The sequence below is a fragment of the Gracilinanus agilis genome, chromosome 1, assembly GCF_016433145.1.
Source record: "Gracilinanus agilis isolate LMUSP501 chromosome 1, AgileGrace, whole genome shotgun sequence".
Classification (NCBI taxonomy): domain Eukaryota; kingdom Metazoa; phylum Chordata; class Mammalia; order Didelphimorphia; family Didelphidae; genus Gracilinanus; species Gracilinanus agilis.
The window spans coordinates 557,193,616-557,206,197 of NC_058130.1; the positions used below are offsets into that span (position 1 = coordinate 557,193,616).

A 12,582-nucleotide genomic window follows, 5' to 3' on the forward strand; every position below is an offset into this window, starting at 1 on the left:
GAAAGATTATATGTGTGTGTGTGTGTGTGTGTGTGTGTGTGTGTGTGTGTGCATACACACACATACATACATACATACACACACATATATATTTAAATACATTTTGAAGAAAAGTATTCTTACGCTGGTGTCTCTGTAATATTTGAGTCAGCCATCATCTTTGCAATAGACATTCTGGTATCATTTTCAAGAGTAAAAGAAATCTTATCTGATGCTATTTCTGCTTTTGCACCCAGACTGAGATTTCTGTGAAAACAAAACCAAACAAAAAGTCAGTAGTCATATTAACTAGTCCTGCAGAGAATTAAAACAAAACAAAACAAACTTATCCATAACAATCCTACTCTGTTCACCAAGTTTGCATTGGGCTGTACCATAATTTGCCTAGCAATGCCTTTCTCTTTTAACTTTTATCTCTTTCACTGTACTCAGAAAGAAATTTCAAAGTAGATCATAACACATTTAGAATTGTTCCACAGATGAGGAAAATAATATTGAGCAACTGAAAGACCTTGTTACACTTATGTTCCTCCATTAAATTTTCCTTGAGCTCAGTCAAGATGAGGACAGTCAGATGTAGGATTTTTAAAAACTATTTTTTGATTCAAAAAATTTAGAGGGACTATTTCTAAAATTAGTGAATAAAAATAATGTTGTTTATTTCTTTGGATCGATACCCTCAAGGACATGACTGATTAGAAGAAAAGGTGGGCTGCACATGAACCTACAATAAGGGAGAAGAGATAGAATATGTGAGGGCTACATTAGTATCTTAAAGCTTCATTAAAGCAAGGATAGAATCTTGCATTTCCCTCAGAACATAGGATAGTGTGTTACCTACAGCAGGTGTTTAATTAGTATCTCTTTAATTAAACTGAATTAAATGTGCCAGAGGATGTTTTCTAGAACAGTAATAAGGTTAGTTGCCAAAGTGTCAGAAGAACCACATAAATTCTACATATGGGGCAAATAAAGGAGTCAGCAGAATTGGTCTCATCACCTGCCTTAAAGCAATAAGAACCACGATTTCATAGAATATTTTGTCACCTTTTCAATGTTCATGATACATAATTATTATGGCTTCAACCTGAGCTATTCAAAAGGCTATTGATGTAAAAAATGGGAAATATATATGGAAAAGGCATGCATGCAGTATTGTTTTCTGTCTGTCTCCCTCCTATATCTCCCTTGGGCTGTATACATCTAGAATTTCTAGGGCTTCCAATTAGAGGGAAAATTAAAGGATGAACTAAAGCTGTATTATTTAACTATGGGGTCCCTTTTGTGGATCAAAGATATTTAAAGCACTGAACTTGAAACTTGGAAGGAAAATAGATTTTTCATTCATTTGCAAGTCATCTCTCACTTTCCCCCCTCTAACTTTATGTTCACAAACTCATATTTAATATTCCTATAGAATGACATTTTTTAAGTACTCAAGGAAAAGTGCCTAATGGAAAGCAGAACAATCAGAAAGCCTAGATAAGAAATTTGATACCAGTGATTGTGTAACCCTAGATCAGGTGTTCTAAACCTTTTTTTGTTATCATAGATTCCCTTGACCAGTTATTGAAGTCAATACAAGTTTCCTCAGAATAATGATTTTAAGAAGAAAATAAAATATGTTGGATTATTAAAAATTAAGACCATCTAAATGTAGTTATCAAATCATAAAAGCAAATTTCACAAGCCTTAGAAGAACCCCTGCCCTAAGTGAATCTCTCTTGTCAAATGGGGATTTCAATTTTTAAAATGAGTGAGTTGCTGAGACAGATGGTGGATTATAATCCAGAAGTTAACAAAATTCTCCTCCTCCCACCCCACCCTCCATCTTTTCCCCAGGAGGAAAAAAGGGGAAATTAGATAAGGAAATATAGTAACTACCTCTGAATACTCCATGAAAACACAAGAGAGAAGCTATTAGTAAAATCCTTGAGTTCGTTTATCATTTTCAGCTTACTGGGAGGGCTGATGGTCCACAAAGAATTAGAATTTCCTTCCAGTTCTACTATTGTTATGTCTTCTCTTTGATAATTTTCCAGAAATTGCATAGCATTCTGTAAGAATAATTAGATAGAACATTTAGCTTCCCAAAGTGTACAGAAAACAATCCTCTGAATGTTTTTGTATATAATTCTGACAACTTCTTAAGAAGGTATGTAGTATAGCAGTATGATTGATTCCATAGTCACCAATATGGCAGTCATTGTTTATTTCTGGGCTCCTACTCCCATTACATTCCACATCTCTACAGTGATAAGGTAAGCACCTGGTAGCTTTTATTTTTTTTCTATTTAAGTTTCTTAGGAATCAATATCCCCTAAATCCTGCCTTCACCTTATTCTGGTTGTCTTGGACAAGGTTGAGGTAGGGAGAATTTCATCTTAAGACAGTGTTAGTCCCCAGAGCACAAAATTGGCTATAATTTTCTACTCTGTGGGAAATAGCATTAATTAAAATGCTCAGTTTAATTAATACCTAGACCCCCAAGGACTCAAAAACATCCCCGAAGTGGGGAGGAGACTTTGTGTTCAATTAGAACAGTGATCTGTCGCAATTGTAGCATCTGCATCATTGCAGACATAGGAAAAGTTTGTAAAAGTAAGAGCCATCTTTTCATTTTCTGATTAAAGACTAATGAGGCCTGCCTTAAATTCCACAATTGGAAAACTGGGGCTTAGGTGAATTCATTGGAGAAGTGATTAATTTCCATGGAGTCCTTTGTAACAGACACTATGGATGTCTTCTGTGTAATCAGTTCTTATGCTCACTAAAATATCAATCCTAGCCTTCATCATCTTGACCATGAGGCTTGCTCAGAAAATGGTGCCCATTAAGACTGCCCATTATCAAGGACGTATATTTAATTTATCCTCTCTTCCCTTAGCATTCCCACCTTGAGTCTTTGACAACATCAACAAATATCATTAGCTCCCTTTGAAGTCACTTAGATGTTGGATTTTTAAAAGGAAATTGATATATGCAATTGCTTACAGTATTTGTTGAATAATTCTTTAGAAATGCTTTAAACATATGTGGCTCCATAAGTTTCAGCTGGCTCTGTTGAGCACTCATAGTGAAAATAGGCTAGAAGACAAAAAAAAAGCATAAGATCATTAGCTTCTACTCTTCATTTTGATAATGTAAAAATAAAAGCAAAAAAATGTCCTAACTTCTTTGAGATTGTCCACTCTGATAAACAAGGTATTTCTGGAAGGACTTCTTATACACTTTTGGATCTCATGGCTTCCTGAAATCAGCAAGCCCTGAGTTCAAAAATGGCCTTGGCCATTTACTAACTGTGTGACTATAGGCAAGCTACTTAACTTGTATGCCTTGGTTTCCTCATGTGTAAAATGGAAACAACATCACCTAACTGACAGGATTGCTTTAGTATCAAATGAGAAAATAATTATAAAGCACTTTGCACAGTGTCCTTTTCTTCTCTCATCCCAGGACAGAGTCTGAGTTTTTTCTAACTCTTCTCAGTCCTCACTTTTGCATCAAGTACAACTTTGTCCCTATAGGCATGAGCAGTGAATTCTCAGAAGATGCTGCATGTGTTTAAATTTGCCTTGCATATTTCCAAGTGGAAATATACAGAGTCAAGTAATGTTCACACTCACCGGGATATAGTTTTATTGACAAAGCAAAGTTAAATAAAATAATAGAAGTATGAAAGAAGCACCTCAATAGCCTTGGATTAGTTCCTGGGGGGAGACTAAATTGGATTCATCATCCAAGTGTAAAATTCAGAGGAATAATATGAAAAGGAAATTCAAGAGAAAGTTGTTATTGGTCTTGAATTGGATAGTTACCTGATACCCTCCCAGGGTTATCTTGACAGAGACATCCAGGGGCTGGTTGATGACCCCAGCAACAGATTTGATTAGGGACATAAAAAGGAGGGGGAACCAGACAATACAAATCAATAGGACAATGATCATGCCTCCCATGCCATACTTCACAACTTTCTTTTTCTTCTGTCCTCTGGGCTGGGGATATCTCTATAAGAGAATCAGAACAAGAAGGTCAGTGTTCCACCACTTGTGAAAAGTACAATAGAATTATGTCAGAAGCAGCACTACCATTTGAACGATCACTCCAGACCCCCAACTTCTAATGCTTATGACCAAGACTGTTTTACAGGATTTTCGTTTTCAATAATGTTAGAGAAGTAGAATGGGCAAAATTTTCTGGTACATCAAACCTCTGCAGAGAGATGACTCTATCTCAGGTAGACATATATCTAGAAATAAGGACATTTCTTCTCTTAACCCTACCTTCACTGAAACATACTTTTTAACTTTTTAATTATGGGTTTGAAAGCATCAATTCGAATTCCATTCATGGGAAAAGATGCAAATGCAAGATGCCCATGCTGTTTAACTAGAATGGAAATATAGCATTTTATTAAATTTTGCTATCTATTCACAAAGCCCAAGAGTATGGGGAATCAGTAGACTCCTGAGGCCTATACTTTACTGTGACTGGACAATAAATTAGGTAAACAATCATTAGGAGAAAAGACTGCTCAACCATTTGAGCCTCATCAAGCTCGATGCAAAAAAATTCTGGACCTTGACTCAGAAAGTCCTGAGTTCAAATCTGTCCTGAGACACTTACTACCTGTCTGATCTTGAGCAAGACACTTATAATCATTTGCAAAATGGGCTGGAGAAGGAAATGGCAAACCACTCTAGTATCTTTGCCAAGAAAACCCCATGGACAATATGGCCCATGGGGTGACAAAAAGTCAGATAAAGTAGTAGTGGCATTTATGTAATGTTTAATGTTTCCCAGGTCCTTTACCAATGTTATATCATTTCCTCATCTTCATGGAAACCCTGTTAGGTACCCCCCCTTTTTTTTACAGATGGAAAACAAACTAAGAGAAGTCTCTGTTTTGCCTAGTGTCACACAGCTAATAGCTACCTTAAGAAAGATTCGAATTCAGTTCTTCCTGACTCTAATACTATACAGTGGTCCCTCGTTGTATCATGATTCACTTATAGTGGCTTCACTGTATTGTGGGTTTAAAAAATATATATATCTGTATGGTGGAGTTTTTGCTATATCGCAGGATTTTGCAGATGAATACTGTACTATACACAGTAGAAATGCAGTTTACCACTACAGCTTGAGCAAGTTTGCCAGTGTGTGATTGTACATAGCACATTATTTGCTGATGGAATGAAAGACAACTAATCACAGCACTGTGTTCTGTATCCTGGGCATTGATTGGCTCAGTGTTTATAAGTGTGTGGGAAAGGCAAATAAGAGTGTGGAAAAGGTTTGTAGGAGAATGGGAAGGATTTATAAAACCTTAAAATATATATAAATAATAAAATAAATATAATGCTGCTACTTTGGGAATTTTCACCTATCGCAGGAGTCTCTGGAACGTAACTCCCCTGATAGATGAGGGGTCACTGTCACCCAACTGCTGAAACGCAGCAAAAAGATAACAGTTGATATTTCTTGAGTGTGTTAAGGTTTTTGAAGCATTTTCCTAATAGCCTAGTGATATACAATTAGATGTCCCATATAAAACCTTTATGTACACGCTCAATCCATCAGTCCATACTTACTTCTCAGTAGCTACTTACCCCTGTGCACTTCATGTTAAACCCAAAATGGACTATGCTTTATCCCTCACTCTTTCCCCTCCCAGCTCTTTGCTCCTATTCCTAGTCTTTCCCATAGCTAGAATAGATTCTCCTTGGCCCCCTACATCCCTGACTGTTTTTCATACCTTCCTTAGAGATTCAACACAGCTTCATGAAGCTTTCTTTCATACCAAGATCTGAAAGTGATTTCTCTTTCCTTAAACACCTCATGTGGAGCTCTGTCATTCTCATTTAAAAGTTTGTATATCATAGTTATTTTGTGTAGAAAGATAGATAGAGATAGATATGCCTTTTTTCTCCAATAATAATGTAAATTCATTAAGAATAAAGTCTGCGTTGGTATATAAAGCTTTGTATCCTCAATGCCCAATAAAGTGGCTACTTGATTCTAGGGGGTACTTTATGATGTTTCTTTAATGAATGAATTAAATTATAGCTAGTTGTTTAGTTTTGCTAGAATACAGATTGGGAAGAGAGCAGTTTAAAATAGGTGTAACACCTAGTGTGGAAGTCTTTTGCAAACTGAAAGTCCTCTAGTTTATTTTCTGTTAATGTCTAAAGAAGATGGAAGCTAACCGAACTGACACAGAATTGAACTGTCAAAGCTATGACAAGTCTTGAATTCTGGTCATGATTTTTAAAAGGTCAGATTTTTTTTTTTTCGCTATCCCTTTCCCCATGGGTTCTCTGACTCTTGGGCATCTATTGGAACTGGAAGTATGCAAGGTGCCAGTGTGCCCTGGAAGTCTGGCTGGCTGGGATGATGCTAGACATTGAGAGTACTCCATTATGTCATTTGGAACAGCTAGCTAGCTTTGGTGTCTCAAGACAGATTTTCTTTGCTGATGGCTACAAGTTGGGAATATTTACTCTGGGAAATGGAAGTGGAGAACATTTTCTCTGGCTTGTTAGCCAGGAATTGGATAGTGGTGAGATTTCTTCCTCCCTTAGGGATTTTGAAAATGGATTTCTAAAGTCTGCTTCCTTTAAAAGTTATGCTACTATGCTTAGTAAATACTGAACTGAAAGACTGGCTATGTGGGGGATGGCAGAAAGGAGTAGATTAAGATTTTAAATTTCATCTTGCTTCTTGGAAGTTTTAAAATTAATATTGTTAATAGTTCTCTGTGATTGTTCCCCAGTTTGGATTAAATCTAATTTATGTTAAGGGTATAAAAATTTCCACTGATGTAGTGCAAATAGGGTGCATATCAGCCCTGCAAAGACTTACTTGAGAGTTTCTGACAGTTGGAAAAGGGTTTAGAATTCTGAGGTTAGTCAGTTGACCAATCACAACTTACTGGATTTATGTTTTCTTTCATCTCATTTGAGCTTCTAATTTTCCTGACTTTATGTGACTGGAAAAAGTTTGTGCATTCCTGTGTAAATGTAAATATAAATGTATGTGTATGTACAAATATAATAATTTTTGCTCAGTCATTTCAGTTGTGAATGATTTTTAGTGGCCCCATTTGGGGTTTTCTTGGCAAAGCTACTGGAATGGTTTTCCATTCCTTTTTTCAGCTCATTTTACAGAGGTGGAAATCTGAAGCAAAGTTAAGTGACTTGCCCAGGATCACATAGATAGCATCTGTCTGAGGCCAAATTTGAATTCAAGTCTTCCTGCCTCTTTATCCCCTGCACCATCTAGTTGTCTGAATATAAGAATATATTACATACCTATAATATCAAATTAAATTTAAAAATTAAGTTTAAAAGAAATTAACAAAAAATAAAACAAAACAAAATAAATTATTAATTAAAACCTTAAAGTGAAACATAGAAAATACAATAAAATATTAAATATATAAGTATACAAATGTTATATGTAAGAAATATTTTTGAAATAATTAAGAAATATTAAATTAATAGAATGTACTAATTAAATATTATGTAAATATATTTGTCAAGGAAGCTCTAACATGAGCCATTTAAAAGGAAAGAATGATCAAATACACTTGGACTAGAGTTCAAAATTGAAGAACCTTTGATCTGGTGTCAAAGCATCTCAGTATGTGTCTTAATTGTGCTACCCTATATGACTTTGGCAAAGTTATTAAATGTCACCGAGTCTTAGTTTTCCTATTTAAAAAATGGGGGCATGGGATTAGATGCTATCTTCCACCTTGCGTTTCTCTGATTCAATGCAATAGTAGTAGTACTACAAATAGAATTCACATTTTGGATTCAAATTGCATTTGATTGTCTTGGAGGCCTCTTCATTACTTCTATGAAGTATGCAATTCCAAATTTTTAGATAGCCGACCAATTTCTTACTACGAAAAATAAAATTATGGTCATAACTCCATGTGATAAAATAACATATTATGAGAATATAGTCTTTTAGTCCTATAAAATACTTTACATTTGTTATTTTTTTTTCTTTGAGGGAGGGCAGTATAGAGCCTAGTTCTGATACATCTTGATACATGAGAAGGAAGGAATGTGAGAAAAGCAATTAACCTAACTTCTGTCATAGTGATTTTTAAAGAATCAAAGGGAAATATGAGATGATCAATGGCTTGTTTGCAGCCTCAGATACAAACAGGGAGGGATGGATCAAAAGGCAAGTGAAGTTTCAGAAAAATAGATCCGAATCATCATTATTTAAACAGGTGAGACTATTGCTGCTTTCAGGCTCCACAAGCAGATACCCCAGTGAATAATAATAATATAATAATATTATGAATGATATAAAATAATATATCATATAATAATTAACAGTTCTATAGTACTTACTAGGTACCAGACATTATGCTAAGTACTTTACAAATATTATATCATTTGATCCTCATAACATACTGGGAGATTATTATCCTCATTTTACAGATGAAGAAACTGTATCAAATAGACATTGAGCGACATGTAAGTAAGTATCTAAGGTTGTATTTGAACTCAGGACTTCCTGCTTCCAGGCTCTGTGCTCCATCCACTGCACCCCAGAGGAGTCTTATATTGACACAGTTCCATAATGTCTCTAACACATGTGGCGAATAGGCATGAATTTCATTTTTGATGAGAAATTGTCAGTAAGTTGCTTTACTTACACAGGAATTTATAACCACAACTCCTGGTCATCTAGCTCATCCTGTGACCTGAGCAAGGAATCTTTGTACAATATCTCTAATAATAATCTCTGCCTCCACTCCAAGACCTCTAGTGATGGAGAACTCACTACCTCAGGAGGCCCCCATTATACTTTTGGACAGTTCTAGTGAAGTAGAAGATAATGGGGAAGCTTCAAAGAAAGCTTCAGCCTCTAGAGAGAAGACAGTCCTCTAGAGAGAAATGTATAAACATGGGGCTAAAGGAGAGATATATTGGAGAGCAAATCTCATATGGAATCAGGTATTTTAGGCAGAATATATGTTGTTGTAGGGTCAGCTAAACTTTACCACAATTTAATTCATATTCTCAGTGCAATAAGATTTTTCAAGATGTGCATAAGGATTTTTTTTTACTTCTAAGTATCAGCCTTTCTTTGGAAAACAAAAGAATTGATCCTGTTTGCTAGAGAATGTAGATAGATACACACATTCATATACCTCTCTATAAATAAATGAGGACTGGGGACAGCTAGATGGCTCATGGATTGAGAGCCAGTCCTAAAGATGGGACCAGTCCTGGGTTCAACTCCAGCCTCAGATACTTCCCAGCTGTGTGATCTTGGACAAGTCACTTAACTCCCATTACCTAGCCCTTTGCCTTGGAACCAATATAAAGTATTAATACCAAGACAAACTATAGGTTTTATAAATGAATGAATAAATAAATAAGAGACACCATTTCCCTAATATATCACCAACCATGAGTATTTAGGTTCATAGTCTCCATAACATTCACAAGTAGAATCCCAAAGGATAACTGAAAACAGCAATATGGAAAATTCTCTGTCCTTATACTTATGAAAACAGATGAAGGCTATTTTCCAAGTATTGGCCAGGAAAGTTAGGGATAGAAATAATTCCTTGGAAATATTATAGCTTTATTAATTTTTTATTATTCTGTATACCTAAGTGCTTTGGGAGTTTTTAATTTTTATTTATTTTTTGCTTTGCCACCTATAAAGTCAGTTAAAGAAGACTTGCCTCCACAAATGAAAATTCATGGTTATGTAAATTTAAGTCCAAACTATGCTATTTAGCACCTTGCTAGTTTAATGATTACTGTCCTCAGATTCCTAGAAAGTAAGTGAGCATGCTTAATACACGGGTCCTTTCCAGTACGCAAAGAGAAAAGCTAGGATGACATCTTTGTTACTAGTTTATCTTTATCTTCTCCCTCCTCAACTGCAACTGGATTCAGATTTGGGAATTTTCAATACCTCCCATCTCCTGCCTAAGGTAGACTATGTGCAATGCCTTCATTATGTTTAATTTGAATATATAAGTTTCATATGTGGAATTTTTCCTTTTTCCTTTTCTATTTACCATATTTACCATACTCATTTGCTGGCAAATATAGAAATGAAAATAGTGGGAGGATTTGCCCAATTTTTCTCTCCATTAGAAGAAAAAATTCTATAAACTCAAAGAAAGAAATAACCCTGAGTTTAAATAGGTAACTAACTTTGAATGGCGCTAATTCACAGATATAATCTTACTTAAGTAAGGTGTATGTATGTGGGGATTCAGGGAGAGCTCCACAATCTATCACCAAAGCTACTTTCTGTCCCAAACAAATTCTCTGTATACTACTTCCCTAGAAATTAGAATTTGTTGATTTTGGTTGTGTATATCTGAGCCTAATAGCTCCATATCTGGGATCATTGTTAAAAGACATTTATGTCTCTTTGTTATAGATGTCTGACAAGCAAAAGGAGAAAAGGGCATTCTGATCCTATGCTACTTACTTCATTTAACCAATTACAATACTTGAAGAACCCAACATCCCAAATCATAAAACTGAAAATCAATTATTTCTACTATTGCGATAACTGTGGAATCCATCAACTAATCAATAAGCATTTAAGTGACACTACATATCAGCTGCTGTGCCAGGTTCTGGGGACACAAAGCCAAAACAGAAACAACTCATACCCTCAGAGTATAAAACTAATAGTAATAAGGGTTAGTGTTGGGAGAGTGGTTCTGTTCATCTTTTTCTGACCAGGATGAGAACCAGAGACATTGTACATCTTATATGTTTGCTTGGTGTAATTATTGCAGTTACCAGTCAACCTCCATTTCCGTACATTTCTTTGTAAAAATAAAAATAAGATCAGACTGAATATTAGATATTTAACAAAAGCCTCTTATTAATTTTTGGTCTGTAATCTAAAAGATAACTAGCACATTGGCTGGACTTATTGTGGAGGATTAATATGGTAGGGCATGGACAAAGGTCACACAGGACTAAAGGTGTGGATGGAGCAATTTGGAGTGATTATCTACTTCACTGAGATCACCGAGCAATCACACTATCAAAAAATATAAACAACTGCACATGTAGACCATATTGAGATATATATATGTAGTTGTGATGATCATATCAGTCTGTATAGTTATTACGACCTAACCAGGAGGTTAAAAACTTGTTCCACATCAAAGTATGGATTATTAAAAGAGGTTCATGAATTAAGGACACAAATTCTAATTTTCCTGCCCTTATTCCCTCCCTTTCCCAAATGTATCATTTAGGAGACTGTTACACCATTTCCCCCTCCTATAAGAATCTATCACATCCTTTAAAAAACTCAGCACAGAATTGGCAAAGCAATCAAACATCTGGAGGCTATTTTTGACAAAGGTTATATGGATTCAGTCCAGAATTGCCAATTCATATGAATTGGAGATCCTTAAATGACATCAAAAGGACATTAACAAGCTTTAATATTATCTATCTCTTCTTGCCGTGACTTCAGTTAGCCAAGAAATTGACAGTATTCCATATTTATCATAATAAATGGTCAGTTTGTGTTTAAAAAGTTTGAGGTCATGCTATTCTTACAGTTTTCTTACTTTTTCAGATTCCCGCCAACACTTCAGAATGAATATATGAGCATAAATATCTTCTACACAAATCCAGCTGGAAAGGCTCAGAGTGGTGTCTGTCCACACCCAGTCCATCACGGCTCTCAATTCAGTCAAAAATGGAACCAAGCGGAACCTGACAAGGAGTCATATTTTGTTAGAGATCAAGATGAAAAATCTCCTATATGATTTATCTTAATTCAGGAGCTTATGCAGTTCCTTGGAATTTCAAACTTCATGCCAGTATAATGTAAACCAAAGCAAATAAGGTCAGGTCATAAAGTTTAGGAAATGATCATTCTTTTGTTTCTAAGATTTTATTTAAGTTTGGTAAAAGATTTTTTTTTCAGACTCACAGATATTTGGAGTCTGAAGGAACCTTAGTAGATCTTTTGCATGTCATTTTCACAACCAAAGATTCCCCCTTTAACTAAGAATTTGATTTTCAATTTGCTTGTTTATGGATGAACTTATGCTAGTCAGAGTTTTGGTGAGTTTACTACAGGATGAATTGAAATGCAGATTAGTCAATAAAACTGTGAGTAAATGATTTTAAACAAAGTAAGTTGCTCAGTATTCAGGAAGCATCATCAGAAGTTGAATAGAGCCAATTCAAGCATCTGTTGATGATAGAAGAGAATCTCCTAAGTGTGCTTCAGTGTAGATTAAGGGATTCAGCTCTTCCTGAATCAGATTGGGGATTGTAGTGAGAGACACTAGCTATTCAACAGAGGCAATTTCACAGCATATTGATCACCAGAGCACTGTAGTAGAGTACTATGTTAGAAAAATGTATAATACTAAGCATTATGTACATATAATATAATGCTTAGATATAACCATATTATACATATAACATAATGCTCAGTATCATATTTATTATACGTAATAATATATAATCATATAATACATATAATATATTTTTTAAAAGTGTTTTATATATAATATAATAAGCATATATATATACACACACAGATACA

The 12,582-nt window shown here is 35.1% G+C and overlaps 1 protein-coding gene across 2 annotated transcripts in view; it reads right to left on the bottom strand.

Annotated features, from left to right (window-relative positions):
• PIEZO2 (piezo type mechanosensitive ion channel component 2) overlaps positions 1-12,582 on the bottom strand; it is a 564,998-nt gene that overhangs the window by 9,330 nt on the left and 543,086 nt on the right. For both annotated transcript variants that reach the window (XM_044666889.1, XM_044666881.1), the window contains 5 exons: positions 11,591-11,738; positions 3,819-4,007; positions 2,995-3,087; positions 1,885-2,057; positions 124-246 (listed from right to left, as the gene is read on the bottom strand). In XM_044666889.1, coding sequence (XP_044522824.1) covers positions 124-246; positions 1,885-2,057; positions 2,995-3,087; positions 3,819-4,007; positions 11,591-11,738 — 726 coding nt within the window. The remainder of the gene's footprint in view (positions 1-123; positions 247-1,884; positions 2,058-2,994; positions 3,088-3,818; positions 4,008-11,590; positions 11,739-12,582) is intronic.